The sequence below is a fragment of the Rhinichthys klamathensis genome, unplaced genomic scaffold (genome assembly GCF_029890125.1).
Source record: "Rhinichthys klamathensis goyatoka isolate OS25496 unplaced genomic scaffold, OSU_Roscu_1.1 h1tg000275l_1, whole genome shotgun sequence".
Lineage (NCBI taxonomy): Eukaryota > Metazoa > Chordata > Actinopteri > Cypriniformes > Leuciscidae > Rhinichthys > Rhinichthys klamathensis.
Window position 1 is genome coordinate 1,703,621 of NW_026606794.1, and position 22,204 is coordinate 1,725,824.

At 39.8% G+C, this 22,204-nt stretch overlaps 1 protein-coding gene across 1 annotated transcript in view; it reads left to right on the forward strand.

Moving 5' to 3' along the window:
- Positions 1 to 2,651: 2,651 nt before the first annotated feature.
- si:ch73-211e3.1 (mastermind-like protein 2) overlaps positions 2,652 to 22,204 on the forward strand; it is a 73,867-nt gene continuing 54,314 nt past the window's right edge. Inside the window, exon 1 of the mRNA XM_056268525.1 lies at positions 2,652 to 2,995. Within this exon, the coding sequence (XP_056124500.1) occupies positions 2,948 to 2,995 (48 nt within the window). The 5' untranslated portion in view covers positions 2,652 to 2,947. The remainder of the gene's footprint in view (positions 2,996 to 22,204) is intronic.

A 22,204-nucleotide genomic window follows, 5' to 3' on the forward strand; every position in this document is an offset into this window, starting at 1 on the left:
TGCGATAAAGACGAGCATATATAACAGAAACTGTTTTGAAGTGATATTGAAACCTCACGCTCTAGGGGCCGTATCTTCCCAATGCTTGTCAAAACATGAAAAGTGATTAACTTTGTATTGTAGGCTTGTATTTGAATGAGCAGGGTGGGGGGCTCCTCTATGTGTGTGCATTGTGTGTGAAAGAACTTGGGAAGGGTGTGTGTGTGTGTGTGTGTGTGTGTGTGTGTGTGTGTGTGTGTGTGTGTGTGTGTGTGTGTGTGTGTGTGTGTGTGTGTGTGTGTGTGTGTGTGTGTGTGTGTGTGTGTGTGTGTGTGTGTGTGTGTGTGTGTGTGTGTGTGTGTATACTCTGTAACCTAAACTCTCCTGACTCCAGGTGCAAGTAGAGGATTAGAGTCCTCTTTCTCTCTTTCTGTGTTTGTGCCAGCGTTGATATGAGACTGTTTTGTAGGTTATATGTAAATATGTTCACTGAATCTCTTTGAATAAGAGCTGGTGCAATGACTATTTTTTTAATAATAGTTTTACTTTCTTAAGAATAAATGCCCATTAGAATAGAAATATACACTTTATCTAAATTTAGAGATCAGCTCTCAGCTGTTCAGGTATGTGCTTCATAATGATATATATCATTTCCTTAAAAGCAGAGGGAAATGATAGGTAAATAAAACCCTTGTTGTAACCCTAAAGTTTGACATAAATTGTTAACTTAAATCTGATTGGTTGATTGGAATGCTGTTCCAGGATCAACAAAGATGTTTATCCAGGAACATGTTGTAGTTGAAGTAAGGAGAAAATAATGTTTTAATGGAAAAAAGCCATTATTGGACTTGTTTTCTTTTCTTTTTAGTCAGTTGAGAAACAAAGTTTACAAAAAAACACATATTGATGAGCACTTTTGAGTAAAAACTAAACCCCGGAAGTGTTGGGGGGTAACGCATTACAAGTAACTTGAGTAACGTAATCAGATTACTTTTTTCAAGTAACTAATTAACACATTACTTTTAAATTTACAACAAAATATCTACAGTAAGTTACTTCAAATAAGTAAGTTACACCTCTTCTGTCCCCATGTTGAGAGAAATCGTAAGTGCGGCGATGTTGTGTGTAAACATGATGGTTTATTGTAGTTTTAGACTAAATGTGAGCATGCATTTACCCATCTCACTTGCACAAAAACAGATTCAGTATTCCTCAAAATGAATAAAACGGTGAAATGCAGACTAACAATATTAGGCAAACCTGCAAAAAAATTATATTTTACATTACACAAATATACTTTATGTATTAATCTCACTTTATTAAAGGGATAGTTCACCCAAAAAATGAAAATTATGTCATCATTTACTCACCCTCAAGTTGTTCCAAACCTGTATGAGTTTCTTTCTTCTGTTGAACACAAAAACAATATATTTTAACAAATGTTGGTAATCAAACAGTTGACGGAAGTCATTGACTTCCATAGTAGGGAAAGAAAATACTATGGAACTCAATGGCTACTGTCAACTATCTGGTTACCAACATTCCAGATAGTTGACAGATATCTTACTTTGTGTTCAACAGAAAAAAGAAACCCATACAGGTTTGGAGCAACATGAGGGTATGTAAATGATGGCAGAGTTTTCATTTTTGGGTGAAATATACCTTTAACCAATGTCTTTGCTGCTGGCCTTCAACGATCCAATTCTACCCAGGTATAAAGCAAAAATAACTTTAGACAAACATTACATTTGTTTTTCATTTGTAAAAAAAAAAAAAAGTCCCATTCTTCTTTAATCCAGAATGGCAGCACTGATGTTTGTTTGAGCTGCGCCCTCTACTGTATAGGTGTAAATGTGCATTTCCTTCAGCCTGAGGCTTATTCATTTCACTTTTGGTGAGGAAGGACCTTTACATTTGGCAAAAAAAATTTTTTGTTGTTGTTCTTAAAAAAACAAACAAGCAATCCCAGCCCAGCTGAGAAAAAGTAATGCAAAAGTAATGTAACACAATAATGTAACACATTAGTTGTTACATTAGTAGCAAATTAGTTACTTGATATTGTAATTCATTACTTTTAAAAGTAACTTTCCCCAACATTGATCCCTGGACCGTGCTGGGTAGATTACTTACAAATTGTTGTGGGTTACTGATTACAAATTACATGACAAAAATTAGTACTTAGTAACCTTATAAATTACATTGCAAAAGTAAGGTAATATAGTTGGACTACTTTCTGATTACTTTTAGTTACTTTTACTCTAAATCGACCAGGATTGGAGCTGAACTTTGCAGGCAGGTAGATCTCCAGAAATGGTAGCCCTGATATAGGCTATTTATTTCATGATTCGATTGAATGAATAGTTCAGTGACTCAAGCATAACACACAAAAAGACCAACAGGACGATTTTTTATTTTTTTTAGTGGGCAGATTTAAAAGATTCGAGTCACAGGGATGAATCAAAATCCCCAAGCACTATTGTGAAAAGCCCATACGCGTGTGAACTAGTGCACAGAGTCGCCAATCAGAATCGCTGTGGAGGGACGTAATGTCCCTTTAAGTGCAGACGGCAAGTGGAACATCTGCGTCTCCTCCTCCTCTGTGACATCGCGCAGAGGAGCGTCCTATAGACGGGCTGACTCCGCCCACCAGTCAGGAAGATACAGAGCTCTCTGATCGTAAGTGGCCGTGTAGAGCGAGAGCTGATACAGACGTTTGTGTTATTAGTCCCTGTTCAAGAGAATCAACATGACTGGCGCTTGAACGGAATGTCAGATTAGCTTTCGTTTGGACACAATCCTCATTCCTTGTTGCTTATCGCGCACACAACTGGGCGATAGCACAGTTTCCAGACTTATATTAACCATATTTTAGTAGACTCCCAAATCAGGCTTTTCTTTGTAAGACAGTTTACACATACTGAAACAAAGTGGATTTAACAGTGGCTACGTGGTTTACCCGCACTCCAAGATGCTTCTGGTCTCCCAGCGGCTAGACTCACCTCGCATGGACCCATTAGTGAGTTTATGTGTTTCATATTATTGGATTGCTTTGAATGGTGGTTCGCAATAATGTTACGATCATTTTGGTGTTTACTACTAAACCCCGCTTATGTGTGTCACTTTGTCAGTACGCGCACCTCGTACACATCCACACTGGCTTTTTACGCAGTAGTGCTTTTTAAACTGTAACACTCCTATTGTCATGCTTGAGGTCCACAGTGAAGTTTGACACCTTGAGTGGAGAAATCCCATGGTTTTGTGTGATCGCGATAAGGCAGACAGAGATTAGATGACAAGCTTGAAGACTGCATCAAAGATTAACTGACGCTGTCTCAAACATTTACGCACACACTCCGAACAAGTTCCATTTAGCTATATTGATTTTACGAGTATTTGTTGTTGAAATATAAAGTAGCCATTCTGACTAGTCATGAGAAGTAACATGAAAGCTATTTTAACAAAATATATGGTTACTGGTAGCAATTGAGCTAGATAGGAGACTGTCTTTTAAATGAGTAGGCTAGTAAATATGCAATATACTAATAATAACTACTAGTTTTTAGACGTTGCAGTTTGCCACTGTTAGCAATGGAATGGTTATTTGTCACGACTGGGATAGGCTAGTGACTAGCAGGCAGAGGAAGTAGCTACTGGTGACTAATTGAATAGATTCTAGTCACTATAGGAATAAGAGGGCTACTTAGCTAATTAATAGATCAATTTGATTACTTAAAAAAAAATGCACCCGTAACATAATAGATACAAGTTAGTTGAAATGCTTTCCATAACTGCAACGGAAAAACTGATTCAGAAAATTAGCAGGTTAAGAAATCCTATCAGCGCAGTCATTTAAACGGGTAGCACCATGCTTTATCGATGCATGCAAGGCAATTTGACGATTGATAAAACCTTTGTTTTCACACATACGGCTGAAGGCAATGTAGAGTCAGAGAGGTAAAAGCCCCTCACTGTTTAAGCAGCATGTGGTCTGCTTGTTGGAATGAAATGGCATTTATCAGACACTCAGCGGGGCTGCGCTCGCTAACAAAAGACTGAGAACTGGGGACTTGGACGAGAGCGCGGCTCCGGGGCTGCAGAGTAGACGCTTTGTAAATCATCTCAAAATGAGCGATAATGTGAGTTTTCACTGTCGGAATTGCGGCTGCGTTTAAGCCTAGTGTTTAACAGTTAATGTGGATTCCTGAGAGATAAGAGAGACAGACGGTGGATGAAATGCGGGACAGGACTGCCAGTGTGTCCAGGATTAAGCCGAGCTATAGCAGAATACGTAATGGGATTATAAAGGTGGCGGAGGGCTCGTATAAGAAATAAGAAAGACTATAAGGCAGGCAGAATATAGCCTATCATCGTTTATCATATAAATAACCGCGAAGTGTCTATATGTCTGTCTGTTTTAGAACACGCTTGAGATCCCTCGTAATTCCGTTTCTTGTCGATCAATAAACTATAAAGGAGAACGTTCAATGACGAGTCTGATTTACGCGCTGCTCCCCCTTCGCCCTCGCTTTGTCATGGATTTGCCCAAACACATTTCCGAAAGCTATTATTGTATTTCCACAGATACAGCATGTTTACCCCCGCTGGACAGTCCCAGGTTCTCAGTATCATAAGTTTCCCTTTAGTTCAACGGGGAGTTTCCTCGGTAGTAGGATCGTTTTCTCTAACATTTAACAAGCAGATGTGCCTCAATTGTCATAAAGAATAAAATTGCAAAAGGTTAGGCTATTAATAAAATAATCCAATGCAGTTGGGGGTTAGGATTGGTATAGATCAATCATTTTCGGAGAATGTTTCTTGACATGAGAGTCATTTATAGTCGACATTTTCAGGTCCCGCCCACGTAACCCCGTTGTCCTCTTTATCCCAGGTTATGGATTTCAATCTTTTGAAGTGGGTCATTGATAGTCGCCTGCTCATTAATTATTTGCCTATATAATATTATTAAAAATAAATTATTAAAATAATATAGCCTATAATACTTTAAAATAAATGTATTTTATACAATAGCCTAAATATATTTATATCATATTAAACGTGTGAGTAGGCTATGTATGCATGCTAAAATTCTGCGCTCTCCTGAGTTAAGCTTATTTGTGTCTCTGGAAACAAATATCATAGTTGTAGATTTCCCGCACCGGATCTTTCTGCTCCACTCGATTTGAACTGATCTGTGGCCAAATGAGTCAGTGCGCTTTGAAGCTGCTGTTGACGGATGAATAAAAGAGTCGGAGTGGAATGCGCGCGCTAGTCTTCAGATCTCGTGCACGCACAGAGCGGTTCACTGTAATGCGAGCACCGCTCGTGAATACACTTGGATCTCACCTCAAAGTTAGGCGAAAGTTTAAAACAACACATCCAACTTTTATCTTACCGACGTTCCTAGGATGAGATCACTGAGTCAGGGCTTGTGCGAAGGAATTTAACTCTGAGGTTTTTTTTTTTCTTTGTAGAGAGCTGGTGTTTGTGAGTTCAAAAGCAGATTTCAAAGAGCAAGACTCAGCACACCCTCATACCACAAACAATCGCTCTGTCATTTTCCTGCGCTAACTAAGAATCGTTCTCAGTGCATCACCTTGAGTGACTCGAGTCGTTTTTCCTTCGTGAGGAGACAAGGATGAAATTGTGCTGATTTGCAGAGGGAGCCATATGGTGGCTCGAGGAGACAGATAAGGATGGGAGGGAGAGATTGAGATAGCAGGGTGTTGAAGTGATTCTGATCTAGACAAAGAAGAAGAGAGAAAGGTTGGACTGTCCTATGCCAGGTGTTTTGTAGTGGTTGATGGACATTTCTTCCTCATTGTCATGTTTATGCTCAGGATGGGCATGGGTAGCTACCTGAGTCATTGGAAGTTAAATCAATAATTAATCATAAAAATACTTAAATTGTGTGTGCCCAACTCAATCTCATGAGAAAACAACTATTTTAAGAGGTGGCGATGAATTTGTATGATGTGAATTGTACGAAAACGTGCACCTTTTTAGAAAAAAAAAGTAAGCATGAAGACCGACCCATAAACCTAACTGTCAGTGGTATGTATATGAAAACGTACAACTGAAATTGAATTCTTACAAATTATCCAACAAATTGCCATAAGAGTTCTTTTCTCAGTTTCAAAGCATCTGATTAAAGTCTGGGAGCATCTTCTTCCAGGATGCATTTAGCCACTATAGATGCACACCTAGTTTGTGGTCTATAAACATACACCTTTTCATAAGTAGATGCATATCTAATCAAACAAAGTGTCCACAGACCATGAATAAAAGACAAACATCCTGGATTCATTCATAGTTTCTTTTTCCAGCATCTTTAGTCCTGTTTACCCTTGTATGTACATTCTATGCTTTTCTTAGACATATTTAGAGAAACGCAGTCAGTTCCAGAGCAGTTCGTTGGTATTGACTCCTTGTAAAGAAAAGGAACCGAGAAAACGAGAACTCATGGGCCGTTAGCCTGTGAAGGGAAACCCTCATGTGTCACTGCTATCTCTCTGCCTTCCTGGTTTAATGTCAGTTTGTGAGAAGGATAGAGAGAGAGAGCAAGTTAAAGTGAGGAGAGGAGAGGAAAACTGCGTCACTGTGATCAGGCAAGACCTCACCAGGAAATAACAGTGTTGCCTAGGGATGGAAAACAAACAGGAGCACTTACAGAATATTTGGTTGAGTAATTCCTTTTCCTCTCTACAACACTTTGCACAAAAACAAAAAGCTGTTTTTGCCAGCTTTAAGTGACTCTCTCCGGAAACCCCTGCGTCTCTCTGACACATGGAAGAAAGCTGGCAAGGACCTGATTCTTGTAAGATATGAATGCGAAATCAGTGGCACAGCTGTGAATGAGAAGATGAAGTCTATAATGTGTAAGCCCAAATTATTGAATGAATCAGAGAAGCAGAGCTTAGCAACAAAGAAACATATGCTGCCTCTGGAGAAAATGTCAGAGGACGTGAGGGCTATAAAGATAGAGACTGCTTACTTTATCTCTGACAATCAACTACTGTAAAGCCCCCTGTGAACCCGGCATCTGTTATGGCTCGAGAGCCCAAAGGAACATCATTCATTTGGAGCTTCATTTTAGCTGCATCAGCAGCTAATTTGCTTTAAAAAGTTGCTTACTTTCCACACACTGATTTGGGAATAACCGCCGCCAAGTTTCTGTTTCTGTGCATACTATATGTGGGAAATTTATGACTGATTCCAGACCTCTAAGTAGAGTTGTTCTCCATCTCAAGTTATTGCTTATTCATTGAGCATTGAATTAGGCTAAAGTGTTTTAAATATAAAAAATTAAAAGTTCCCAAATTCAGTTCTTAATGTTGGTTTTACTTGGCACCAGGAAAAGGGGTTATTTGAGCGTGTGCCATCTTTAGAGCAAATCAGTAACTTCTTTTCATGTGTAAGATTGAAGTTAAAGGGTTAGTTCGCCCATTTAAGACATGAAGTTGTATGCAATCCTTACCAGCACTATAGTGCATTCACACTGACCCACTCTGTTGTCATCTCCCTGGTCAGAGTTCTGGCCGCTGGAAGTTTTTCAATAAAGTACTCCCGGTTATTTTCCGGTGCCACAAAACTGTGCGTTTTTACGTGAAAAAATTATTTGCGTTTCAAAGCTTGATTAATTTACCACACAAAAAACACGCCGGTCAAAATTCATACCTCAGTTTTATTCGGCACTATTTTCTATCCATTTCTATCAATCCGCGCTGCTGTCAACGTCAACAGTGCGCACGTTCCGATCAGCTGTTGATAGCGCGACTCGCTGACCATGTCTGACTGCGAAACTTCTGATGATGAAACCAATAGCACAATGCCAGACGGATCAGATGATGAAAGTAATTTTAGCACAACGACAATGTTATTGATTGCAACACAACACCTCAATTGTGTGTGTGTTCAATCAAATAGTTTTCCCAGCAAATTGTACCAATATCCCTATAGCTGTTTTTATATTAGACATCTTTTCACGTGTTTTATAATGGAGTCTAAACGTCAGCTTGTTTACCGTACAGTTTAGACATGGGATCATAAAGTTAGTAAATAGAGCTTACCCGTGGTACTGGTACAGCAAAACTCTTTAATTTTCCTTTTCCTCCTTGATTGGGGATGTAATCGTCTTCGCTGAAGTGAGCACTACACACACGAAAATCCTTTATTTTGGATATTTTAGCTCCCGCAGAGTAGCCGATGGCAACCAGCCAAATCAACAACACGTGCTTGCACCCCCTGCTGGTGAGGTCAACTAACAGCAGACGGAGATTATATTCGAAACAGGAAAACGATGGAATCTGAACTTTGATCCCGGCACATCCTTGTGGTCACAGCCTGGGAATTTACAAGTTCGCACTATTGTTAATTTAATACTTTTTACGTCGTTGTCAATCGATTGTGTAAACACTATGGAACAGCTGATCGGAACGTGCGCACTGTTGACGTTGACAGCAGCGCGGATTGATAGAAATGGATAGAAAATAGTGCCGATTAAAACTAAAGTATGAATTTTGACCGGCGTGTTTTTTGTGTGGTAAATTAATCAAGCTTTGAAACGCAAATAATTTTTTCACGTAAAAACGCACAGTTTTGTGGCACCGGAAAATAACCGGGAGTAGGCTACTTTATTGAAAAACTTCCAGCGGCCAGAACTCTGACCAGGGAGGTGACAACAGAGTGGGTCAGTGTGTATGCACTATAGTGCTGGTAAGGATTGCATACAACTTCATGTCTTAAATGGGCGAACTAACCCTTTAAACTAGCATACCCTTAAAAAAAAAACATCTGAAATCAACCTAAGCTGGTTTGCTGGTGTTGAATCTTAAGTTGGTATAAGTGTTTTGATCTTTTTTCTAAGTGAATGTAATTGAGCTAAAATAATGCTTCACGGAAAATAAAGTGAAGATGAAGAAGAACAAATTAACATACAGTACGCAAGAGTATACAAGCAAGAGTTCGCTGTTAGTCGCCAGCAGCACACCAACATTACAGAAACAGCAAAAAAAAAAATATTTTACTTGATCATACCTGATCATAAACCTTCTTTTTCCATAACCCTTTCTTTTTTGTAATGTCTCTCAGCCATCTCTCTTTCTGCTAGTCTTCAAATTTCCATCTTGCTCACTCTCTCTCTCCTGGATTGGCTACAAGTGTGTTGTGGCCAATCCTACTGCTGATTGGCTACAAGTGTGTTGTGGTGCTTTGTCTGATCCACTTTCAACAGCAGTTTTCAGAAATCGACTACTGCACTTTTAAGTTCAGTAGTGTTTTGTTTGTAGATCATGCAATGCATTCTCCAGAGTGAAAAAGGGAAGGTCACGTGAAAAAGATTGGGGAAAAAGCAAAACAAAACCCACATACCCATTAAATTGCATCATGCCTACAAATTTGCTTGGATACTGTTTGTTCTGATTATTTGTATTGCTCTAGGGGAAAAAGACAGTTGCCGTGGTTAAGCTGTGTTGGTGTGGGTGTTTAGCATTCTGTTTTGTCTCTCTCCCTTTCTTTGTGCGTATCTCTTAGTTTCATAGACCTTACCACATCTGATTTGCATGGCTAATTTAATAGTTAACATAGAAGATCATTCAAGACCACCTGATTCCCTCTTCTCTCCTCTCATAATTAGACTATGTTGCAACACTGTCTATCTATAGTCTCACCACATGGAATACAGGTCTTTGTTCGGCACCAGCAGTGGCCTCCCGCTTGCATCATCATTACACACTCAGACTGTAATGAACCTGTGGCTCCTTTTGGAGAATGTAGGCATGTGCTCGGGGTAGATGAGATACAGTTTGCTTTACCTTCCACTATAAGCCCTATAAGTTGCTAACAGTGATGAAATAAACTGCAACCGTTCTTTGATCAGATAGACAAGCGAGAATATTGAACATTCCAGAAAGCATTCTCAGAATATCATCGCAGAAAGTGTGTGTACTGTTGAAGGGCAATGAGACAGTGATTGAATGATTGACATAAAGAGCAGATCCAAATGTCTGTAATGTGTTTGAGTATGATCACTGCTCAGCACTTGGTTGATTAGCCACGTTTTCAACTGTTTCCATTTCGTGCTGGCCAGATTTTCTAATCTATGTAATCCGACTGTCTATTCTTTATAGGGATTGGTAACACAAAAATGTCCCTTCAAAGCCCGCTATAGTTTTTTTCTTTTTTTTTAATTCTTTGAGATAATCCAATGTCAAGATTGTTCAATGTGATCTCAAAGGGTTAGGCAATGTTTACAGTGCTTCATGCCTGTATGATAAATTGTAGCCAAGACATGCATGATTCAGCATTGACAAAGCCGGTCGAGTAACACTGCGATGCAAGACAGCTCATCGCATCACACACCGGGCGAGTCATTCTCTACTTGCGTTCTCAGGTTCGAGATGGCAGTCCAAACACTACAGTGAATATAATCACCAAACAGGCAAAAGCATAGACATTATTCAAGCACCAAGAAGATAGTAAATGCACAACATGCAATCTTCCAGCCTAGGGTGAATTCATTATGTATATTAACAATAATTTGGGACAAATATTTAGTTGAAAACTCTTAGCAGGACTTTGAACAGCCGGTGTGCATGCGAACACTAATAGAAAACTGTGCAAAATATTAATCAGCCCTATTGGTTCTTCATTGCACATGCGCTGAATGAGGGGAGCTGTAGGAGTGCAACCCAAATTTGTCAGAACTTGTCAGAAAAGACCATTAATTGGCCATTGATGAACATGTCACTCTAGGCGATCAAAGGCTACGTTCAGACTGCAGGTAAATGTGACCCAAATCCGATTTTTTTGCTCATATGTGACTCTGTTTTTGTTATGACAGTGTGAACCCCTCAAACCACATGAAAAATTATCATTTCAATTCCGATTTGGGCCACTTCTATATGTGGTCCTAAATCAGAAACAGGTCAGATGTTTTGCAATGCCACCTCAGTCTGAACAGTCATATCGGAATTCATGCGACTTTTACATCACTCTAGACTAGAGCATCATTCGCCACAATTCTGCGCTCATGGGAGTCTCTTCAAAGATTTTACATACCCAAAGTTATCAAGACCGTTTCGAAAGGTAGTCAGTGGAAGGACAGTGATGTGCCAGAACTTATAGGTATTTTAGTGACAGCTCTAGCAAATCATGAGGGCTCGTATCTTACGTTTTTTTTATTATTATTTTTTTTATTACAGGGACAGTGCATATTAATAAACATTTCTGTAAATATGCCAGAATTAGCCAAAAGGCTATTTTTCATCTGTAGTCCCTAGACAGATGGTAAAAAGTCACCCTAAAATAGAGTAACGCTCTACGTTTTTAAAAACTCTTTTATATTATATTAAAAACTTTTTATATTGCCTGCGCACAAATTTGCTGGCCTCCCCGGCAGATCATGCTATAAATAAGCGCATTATCGATTACTTTAATGTCCTTTGTGTTTACTTCCGTATGACTTTGCTACGTGTCATCTTTTTATCATTCTTTTGTGCATGCGGGTCAGTTCAGGAAGATGATCTGTTCACACTGGAATCTGATAGTGGCCACATTTAAAACAACAATGTGAACAGCTATAATCGGAATTGAGCACTAAGACTCGCAGTGTGGATATAGCCAAGGATACATTTTTGCCCTACGACATTAGAAATTCTTTTCTCCCCTACGTCAAAATCACTGCCGATGTCATACTACAGTGTACATCGGGCCCAAGTCAACATGACGCTACAAATGCAATCCATGTTACTTCACATAATGTGAAATATTTCTGAGTGAAACAGGATATTCAATGAGCTAAAAATGTAAGGTTGGATTTGTGCTTGATGTGATGGATTTAGAATATTTTTTTTTTCTGGAAATGCAGCATATACACTGAGCCCAAGACAAATTTCCCTAAGGGGACAATAAAGTGTAAACTAAACTAAACTAAGAAGAGGGGTATAAAAATATGAGAGTCATCTGAAAAGGAAAGACCAGTAAAAAAAGTTTAAAAAAAATGTACAGTCAATTTTGATTTCATGCTGACTTTTAGAGACATTTTAAACTTTGAAAAACTGATGGTTGTTAAAAGTTTTTCCAAGAGTGCAGCTGAACACAGATTAATCAGTACTGCAACTCACACAAGACTTCAAAGAAACCATGTTGCAACAAAAGGACAAGTAAATGTTTCTCGTTTGAACGTGTCACTACGATACACCGTGATGAATGGTCCTGAAAAACAGTGCTCATGCCCACTAGAACGCATGCGAACGGCTGCGCTTTCATCTGCAGTCCAAAGTAAAAATACCCAGAATTCCTGGCACTTCATAATGGCACTTCACTCATTCCCAGAAGCAGTTGTCGTAGTAACCTTGGCAGTTTTACACAAGTCCGATCTTTTTCCTACGTCTTTCTAAGGGATACAAATGGAATAGGGTGTAAATTATTAATTACTGGAGATGGTAGGGGAAGGATTTTATTTATTCATACACAAAGACATTTTTATCTATGTGTGTTCTCGATGAAAGAAACAAAGTAATATATGTGGAATTAAAATGATCTATGACTGTGCGATTGTGGTAATGATCTATCAGGTAACGACATTCATTTAGTGAGTATTATGGGCTGTCTTCTGCATTGTTTCGTTGTTGTCTTGTCTGCAAGTGGTATTCTAGGTCACTCCCCCCTCCTCCCTCCTCCCTTGTGTCATCCATTAACAGAGCGTGTGTGTGTGTGTGTGCATGTCTACGTTTGATCACAAGTGTGTGCTTGCCACTTTCATGTACTTGCTTTCTGTGAAGATGGATAGACACCTACTTTTTCTAGGTTTTTTTCATTGTTCCTCTAGCCTTCATCAAATACACCCACATATATTTTCTCTTTTTTATTTCCTTCCTTCCTTTTATTATTTCATCCATCATTTTTTGTCTGTATGTGCGTGTAAGTTGTGAGGTCAGTGAGAGTGCCACTATGGCAGTAATGGGCCCATTCTGGAACACAGGTGTCCATTTGCAAGCCCATAGTAACAGATTGTGGTGAAGGGTTCATTGAGTAACTTGATCCGGACATAATGTTTTACCACGGTAGGCTGTGGTTTGCCCAGTGACTCGGGTTACATACACATACAGGTGTCTCCAGCCATTTCATCCACAGAGCATGATCTTCTTGACCCTGGTGACCCCAGCCAGTAGAAGGGTGAAGTCTCCATAATTGATATAAGTGATTAATAATAGCTCTTCATACACTCTGATCAATTTAAACTTAATTGCCTTTTCATTTTAGTTTCAGCTTGAAACCTCTCAGAAGGCTAAACTTATTGATAAAGGCCTGTCCTTTCTGTGTCACACCTTTCCATCGCATCTCAGTGTAATTAAGTAAAGAGGTGTGATGAGAATGCAAATGTTATGGTTTTTGTGCATGTGTTTTGTTTTCTGCCTGTCCATAAGAAGCATATGAGACCATGAGATGAAGGAATTCCAAGGTCACTCCAGATGGAATCTGCTAAAAAAAATTGCCTCTGAATTACCATATACCGTTCAAAAGTTTGGGGTCAGTAAGATTTTTGTTTTGTTTTAAAGAGATGGATACTTTCATTTAGCAAGCATGCATAAAATGTCGGGTTTTGGTAAGGGGAGAGGGTTGAGGACTCAGTGATGCAGAATAGATGGGCTTTTATTTAAATGTAAAAATAAAACAAAAACTACCCCGAGGGGAAAATCAGTGGCTTGGCTTGACTTGACTTGACTTGACTTGACTTTGAAACAAGCAGGGAAGCAAAACATAAGGAAACGACTATCTGGCACAGGACTGCAAACACAAGGAGAATAAGGGGCTGTTTACACGACATTGTTTTCAACTAAAAACCTAAAACTTTTTATGCATTTTGGTGGTTCATTGACACGACGACGGCATTTTGGGTGCCTGAAAACGTAAACTTTTGAAAACGGGTTTCAAAGTGCAAGTTTTTGAAAACGGTCTCTGTGTAAACAACAAAAACGTGAATCTCTGAAAACGATGACGTCATGCACATGCATATTACGCGTTCAATCTATAGTGTTTCATCGCCATCTAATGGCTTGGCAGCAGAATACAGTGTTTTTAGTCGTTTTCGCGGATCCAAGGGAATGGGGATCGTTTTGACAATGGCATCGTCTGTATCGGAAAACTCAAAGGAAAGACTTCTCTGTTTTAAGCATATCGTTGTTGTGTAAACGTACCCTAAATAGGGAGCAAACAAGGCAGGTAACGAGGAAGGACAGGTGGGGCAACTGAGCCAATAATCAGATAACAAGATGGGAGGGGTTAGACAATCAACAGGAGAGCACATGGCACAAGGAAACATACATGACAAGAATGAGCACATGGCCAGCGACCAATCACGAGACATGTGCCCAAACAAAACAAGACACGAAAACGCAGCTAATGAGAACACTTAAGCCGCGTGTTCACACAAAACATGACAACATGAAACCACGCAGCAAGTGAAAAACACCAGCCGTGCTACACAGAACACAACAACACACGTGGACAGAAGAGCGTAGAGCCCGAGCAAACTCGAAACCGCATGCTCACACAAGACAGAACACACGAGAATGAGTGAATACTCATTCCGTGCGTTCACAACAGACGACAAACACATGGAGCATGAATGTCTGAATCCCGACACAGAACAAAAACCAAACTTGGCCGAAGTGCCGGGACCCGAACACCACGCTCCGCACACAACACAAGACAAGAAGATAGCAGTGTCAGAGCTCTGTCCCAAACCCTAGAATAAACAGACCACCAAAAACAAGAAGAGGAAATGACAACACAAGACCGACACAACAATAGAACAACACAAGATGGGAGGAACAAAACAGAGACGAAGAGTCAAGGGAGGGGAGTCAAGCCAGTGCTGACGGAACGGCCCCAGAAATCATTACAAGGGACCAGGGAGGGAGGCTCAAGCGGGTCTGGATTCCTGCCAGAAGGCCAGGGCGGAGCCGGGGCACGGACCAGGAGGGCTCCGGCCAATCAAGAACCCTGGCGGACAACCAGGGCGGAACCGGAGGGACAGACCAGGCGGTCTCCGGTGGATCAGGAGTCTTGGCAGAGGGCAAGGGTAGAGACGGCTTGGCAGGCAGCAAGGGCGGAGTCGTCAGGGCAAAGTGCTTGGGCGGAGCCGGCAGGGCAAGGAGCTTGGGCGGAGCCGACAGGGCCCCCGGGCCGGCAGCGGGTTCTGGGCCGGCCTCCGGGCCTTGTGAGGCGGAGGAAGCCTTTTTCTTCCTCCTCCATTTGTGAGGGTGAGGCGGTGGCATGAAGCTTACTGCCTCTGGGGGCGCTGCAGTGTCGAGAGGTGGCAGATGAGGCGGACCCATTCTTCCTTCTCCTCCGTTTACGGGTCATCGGAGGGCTGGGCAGACTGATCTCATGAAATGGCGTATGTATGACACGCCGATTCGTATTTCCATTTTTGGCGTGCTATCAACACGCATAATCGCTTTTCAGCGTGTTTATCAACGCCTTTGACTTAACGTTACATTACTGTATTATGTATATATAGATATATGACCTAGCCCAACCCCGTCCCTAAACCTACCCGTCACTGGGGTTAATACCATTTATGAGTGTTCTCCTACCATCCTAGGAAAAGAAATATCGCTCCACAGATGTAGATATAGATTTTGCTTCGTTTCGCTCGGACATTTAACGGCGTACACATACACGCGGAATCACTCGAGATTTAATGGCGTAGACATACACGCAAAAGATTTCGGCGTGGACATACACGCGGACAGCTCAAAATGCGTATAGATAACACGCCAATTGACTTGAAAGTGGCGTGTATGTTTACGCAAAGTCATGATGTCATGTTGGGCTGGGGCTTCCACTGACTGGATAGATTTAAACATTACAAACCTGTTATCAGGAATTAGAGAAAAAACATTGGCATAGCCTCAGGAAGTGTGAAAAAAACCAAGTGCGCCATAATTATTATTCACAATAAACGGTCCACATTAATCACAGAAAATAACAAAAAAATGTCAACTCTAATATAGGCCTAAATTATTGAAAAGAACATAAAATGGTTTGGGAGTATGTAGGACGTTGTGAATAATGGCATTCCAGTTCTGTGGAAATCTGCGCTTTCTGCAGAGTTGTGCAGTTTAAAAAAAAATTTGTGCCCGTGTCAAGAAAGACCATTAGTGTTTTGGCCACATTATACTTTGAATTTGCTTAAATTGCTACAAATGTGTCTACACAACAAATGTGCCTATGCAAAGCCACTGGAAATCCTAGATATAGACAATTAATGCAATGGTAGAGAAACTGTTTATTGTTGGAATCATTTATGTTTGAGAAACTCAACACACATCACTATGTCTCTGTGGCTCTTGTGTTTTTTGTTTCCTCCACTGTTTAGTTATTTTTAGAGAACATGGGAATTGAAAGCGTGAGATGCTCATTTTGGTGGAGGGGCAAGCTCATGTTGCACTGTGATTGCATGACAGTCTCTTTATGACAGGAAAGATGGAGTGAGGGAGAGAAAGAAAGAACATGTGTGTGTGTGAGAGAGAGAGAGAGAGAGAGAGAGAGAGGGAGAGAGAGAGAGGGATAATGAATCATTCACTACAAAAACCATTTAAAAATCAGTCATACTTGTCTGACTCTCTTCCCTCTCCTGCATTCTTCAGCCATTACCAGAATATTAAAACATTTGTTTCCAGAAGCAAACTGAGAATTCCTACATACATAGGCTTATAAAAGGACTGTAAATCTGATTGCGTTTGTAGACGTCTGTATAGGCTACTGCAGGTAGTGGTTAGAAGGGTTTTATAAGTATCTTAACCTCTTGTCCCATGAGCCCTACAAACAGATGATGATGTAATTGAGAGCCGGGTCATTAGGTAAAGCTGGGTTTGCCAATGCTCTGAATTTTATGTGCATAACACATGTTTTCTAGTACATGCTTTATTGAATAAGCTAGGAGTTCATCAATGTAGACAATCCAAATAAACGTCTAACAAATCACCTTTTGGTTAAAGGGGTCAGACTGTTGTGAGTAGAGGACAGTAAGTCATTCATGCTCTTTGTCCCTTATTTTCCCTTCCTTTACTTCATCTCATGTAATCATGCACACCCTGAAGTATTTTTGAAGGGGTTGCTCTAATGGCTTCAATCACTGTTTGGCCCAGATTTCCTAAACCCCGGAGAGCTCTGAGATGAATTAAATCGCTAAAGACCCTGCCGAAACCACAAAATAGGGCGAGACATCAAAGTGGATGATTTCTTGTGCGTTTGTTATCGTGCTCACTTCAGAAATGAGTGTAGCCAAAAGTCAGTTGTGGTGTTTTGCACGTTTTTTTTAGGAATGAGGCAGCACTTGGTTTTATCTGCTATCAATTTGACGGGTTGCTCATAAAGAGTTTATCATTTGCGTTACGGTAAACATTACCATAATTTGTGTCAAACCCGAATGCACAAAGAAAAAACGCCCAGGAAGACGACCGCAGGCGACTTTCACTTCAGCTACTTGGCTGTCAAATCAAATGTAAGATCAATATCTGTCTTGATGCAGGTGAAATTTCCTCGTTGGAAACAATAAGCTTATCTCGCTCACGGAGACTTTATTCTCCGTGAGTAATTGGCTTTAAGTCGAGCTGTATCCGTGTTAACAGAAAACACGACGCTCTCTGAAGTGGCATGGCGGCTGTCTCGCGGTGCGTTTCAATGTGCCGCGCGGGGTTGTTTGCTGTTGCGACAGAGCTGTGTGTGGAAAGGACTGGAGGAACATATTTCTACCTCACTCATACGTCCAAAACAAACAGCGCTATGAAAGCTGGAGCTACTCTCCGTTAGGACCAAAATTCCACAGCTACCCCGCAGCCAGGGAATCTTATTGCTCTCTTTCTCTCTCCCACTCTCATTGAGATTTAAATACTTTTTTTCCAATGGGTTTTGAAAGGATTCTGCAGCCAACATTGTTCTGCTGCACTAATAGATCTAGCTTTATCTGTTCAATAGGACAACCACTAACAATCATCGGTCAGTGAAAGGACAGCATAGGGAAAACATTATGGGGAAAGGGGGTAAATGATATTAGCTCTGTAAAGCTCCCACTACATCTGCTTGACAGGGCATCACTAATCCTAACTAAACAGCTGTCTGGACATAGGGATGGGGGGGCTTTATTGACAGCTTTTTTCCAGAGGTTTAGTCAAGTTAGGGAAATATTATGAAAGAAATGGAGGGATAAAAAGTTTTAGGTGAGTTCATGAGGAGAAAGTAAGGCCTGTCTTGTCTACCACAACCTCTCTGAGGATTCCAATTTAAATTGCCATGATAAACAAAAACGTGTGTGTGTGTGTGTGTGTGTATATATATATATATATATATATATATATATATATATATATATATATAAAAGTTAGGGATTTTTTGATTCTTATATGCTCACCAAGGCTGTAAAAAACAGTTTAAAAAAAAGTAATATTGTGAAATTAAATATGTCATCCTGTGATGGCAAAGCTGAAATTTTAGCAGTTATTACTCCAGTCTTCAGTGTCTTGTAATCCTTCAGAAATCATTCTAATCTGCTGATTTGGTGCTGAAGAAATATTTCTTCTTCTTATCTATGTTGAAAACTGTGCTGCTTAATATTTTCATGGATGATCATTCAGTATTCCCATACTAATAGAAAGTTTAAAAAAAACAGCATTTATTTTTTTCTAACAATTTAAAGGTCTTTACTTTCACTTTTGACCCATTTAATGCATCTTCGCTGAATAAAATAAAGTATTAATTCAATGACTGCAAATGAGATGTATATAAACTTGCTGAAATAAAAAGAAATTTCACTCAAATTCACAAAACAAATAAACAGAAAAACCCTTGCTTTCTAGATACTGGCAACTGCACTTATAAACCAAATCAGTTGACCTATTCAAGGTATAGGCTGTATAAGCCTGTATCAGGATTGTTTTACAAGGTAGTTACTCTGCCATTAGCTGGACAAGTCCCCTAATTTACCCCATTTGGTAATTTATGCTGAACGCATTAAGTATTTTCTTCTAATAGTATGTGTTCTAATAGTTTCATTGAGTTTCAATTTGATGTGGGAACACAACTCTAGGACTAGCTGGCTGAGGTTATGTCTCTTCTCCATGTCTCTATAGGTTAGATCTTTCTGGATTTTTCTCACTCACACTGCTTTCTATTATAACAGCTGGGCTGGGCTTCTCTATGCCACATCAGGACCTAATAAATGTGCCATACGCTCATTGATTTCCCTGTGCATGTTTGTGCAGCTGCTGGTAATGACATCACTTTCTGAGTACATGTGGTTGTGTAGGAGTCAATGAGTAAGACAGCTACACGTGTTGCTCTTCAGTAGGAACAAAACGACGCAGGGTAGATGCCATCGTTGCCTCTTCAAGCACCCAGCAAGCAGTAACAGTAGCATCGTCTCTGTTATACAACAAAACTAAATGCCACTCAAGCAATAGAGGCACTTTCTCCCATAATGCTCCCTGTTCTCTGACCTACTGACACAACAAAATATTGGCAGCAGCGCAGTGGTGCAGTCGTTGTGTGTGCGTTTGTGCTGATACAAAGCATTTTTGTTTTTCGCCACCCCCCCTTTAAAGAGTTGCTGGCTGCAGGAATACATTCTTCCTCTTTTTATCTGTCAGAACTCCCCTCCTCCCTCTCTTCTCCTCCTCCTTTTTCCCACTATGGTAAATTGTTGTGACACTGTAGCACTTGAGCGTCTGGTGTTAAAATATTCCTTCTTAATGACAAATGAACATGTGGATAGATTCCTCTCCCTGGCAGGTCATTAACATTTGACACATTGGAAGCGGCACTGATGCCGTGGCGCGGGCACAGTTCTCTCTGCATCGCAATAGGGTGATTGCAACGCTAAGCGCCTGGAGTATTAATGCATTTATTCATTCCATCAAATCCCTCTTCATACAGATTATCAGACCTCTCTTTAACCAAGAAGATGATTTTATTTTATCCCACAAGTTAACAACTGTGTGTGGCTGTCTCTAGTATGTGTGCTCATACTCAAGTGGTTCTTATTTCTCTTGTATTGCCTTATTGCTGTGATTTCGGTGATGGTTCCAGGCTTTCAAACACAAATGTTAAACTATCATTACTGTCAGATAAGTGCATAGCTATCCATAAATATTCCAACATATGGAAATAAGGTCATTATAGTAATGAGCTTTGATAGACAGATATATCAGCTTACGCCGATTAAGGCCAGTATTTTGGCATTTTGAGGGCATTGACTGATAATAGTGTCCACTATACAAATTTGAGCATTTTAATCAGCCTTTCTGCTGTCTAAATACCAATGATTGACTAAAATTTTGGCATGCTTGTATTTTAAAGATCATTGGTATTGGCATTGGCTTTTTAAAGGGATAGAAGCTATTTTGAAGATTATGGGTAACCAAACATTGACTCCCCCCCCCACAAACAGAATAACCATATTTTTTACACGAGTATTTATTTTAACTATGAACAGACTTTTCACTATCTGTAATACTTGATTCTGATTGGTCAGTTGTATTAGGCGGTCAATTTTATTTATAATGTCTGCTAAACTGTATACCCTTTCATTCAAAAGTTTGGGATCACTACTATTTAAAACTATAGTAGTAGTATAGTTTTAAATAACCCCCCCCCCCCCCCCCCCCTAATCTTAAAAATATCTTCTATATTAACTGTTTGATGACATTCAAAATATCTTCTTTTGTAGAATATTTTCTTTTGTTTTCTTCAGAAGAAAGAAATTCATACAGGTTTGGAACAACTTGAGGGTGAGTAAATAATGACAGCATTTTCATTTTTGATTGAACTATCCCTTTAATTGCTATTTTTTGTATTCAGATTTTTCATTTTTGTTAATTGATTTAATATTTTAGCATATGTGTACTGTACATCTAATTATATTAGCCTTTACCAGATAAATTGAGATTATATCCACCATGGGCCACCTGGTTATTGCTATCAGCATTGGCCTTTGAAAAAAATCTATATTCATCATCCCATAATAGGAACCATCTTGATACCTGTTTGTCACTAGAAAATTCAGAATACTGCATGATGAAAGTTCTTCTTTATTGCTGTTTTAATAAGCGTTGGCCCCACACTACATCTGGTGTGAGACATATGTACATCCTGGCTGGCTGCTGTAAAGGAAAAAAGTCTTTGGCAGCTTTTATTAACAAATGTTACTTACTTCCAGTTGACATATGCGGTGCACAGTTCTTTAAGCAATTTTACTTAACCTCCATTATGTTACTTTACATTTGCATTGTATAACAAAATATCAAGTGCAATTTATTTGACGTCAACATGAAATGATTTTGAAAATGCATGTTATAAATTATTTTGAATGGTTCATTCATGCATTTCTTTAGATTTTTGTAAAAGTACTGCAAAAAGTATAACAGTGCTAACATGGTGGATGTAGTATTGGTAAACGTTGCTACGGAAATGGCTATTTGCTTTTATCTTTGTATCTAATGCAGTAATATTTTGAGACATTTTTAAGTGTCAAAATACCAAAAGCAGGTGTGGTGTGCCTTCATGCTATTGTGAAAGTATTGACTCTAAATTACACTCAGAACTTACATAGCTGGTGCTTGTTTTGTGGCATATTAAAGTGCTTTTTTTCATGCAATCTAATGTGACTGTAGAAACAGTCAAGAGTGTGTCATTCATTGTGATGGTGTAGGTGAGCACTAGTCAATAGTCCACTCTATTTGACTTTGTAGAATACTCTTTTGAGGACAAGGCAGAAGCAGTGCTCTACAAGAGAAATCAAAAGCCTATGTGTCGTACAGGGACCTCCAATCAATAACCAGCTCTTCTCTTGCCCCCTCAAGGACGTTATCTCACACACACACACACTCACACACAGGGTCTAGGTCTATATGGCGCCGTTTTATGAGTGCTGTAATTGCTATGACGCGTTTAAGGGAGAGCTACTGAGAGAGAACCATTCATGAGATTTATTAGAAAGGGGGGCCACCAAAAGAGAGAGAGAGATGGAAAGGTGGAGGACAGGAGGCAGAAAGAACAGATGAACACATTCAGTCCAAAAGGAAGAGATAAAGAAAGGAGGAATGGAGCATCAGAGAATGAAATTGATCAGTGGGCTCTGTCTGTTTGGCAGACATTGATCAGAGTGATCTCTGCTCTAGAGCAGACCGACCCAACTAATGCAAGTCCATTATTTAGCCTGCAG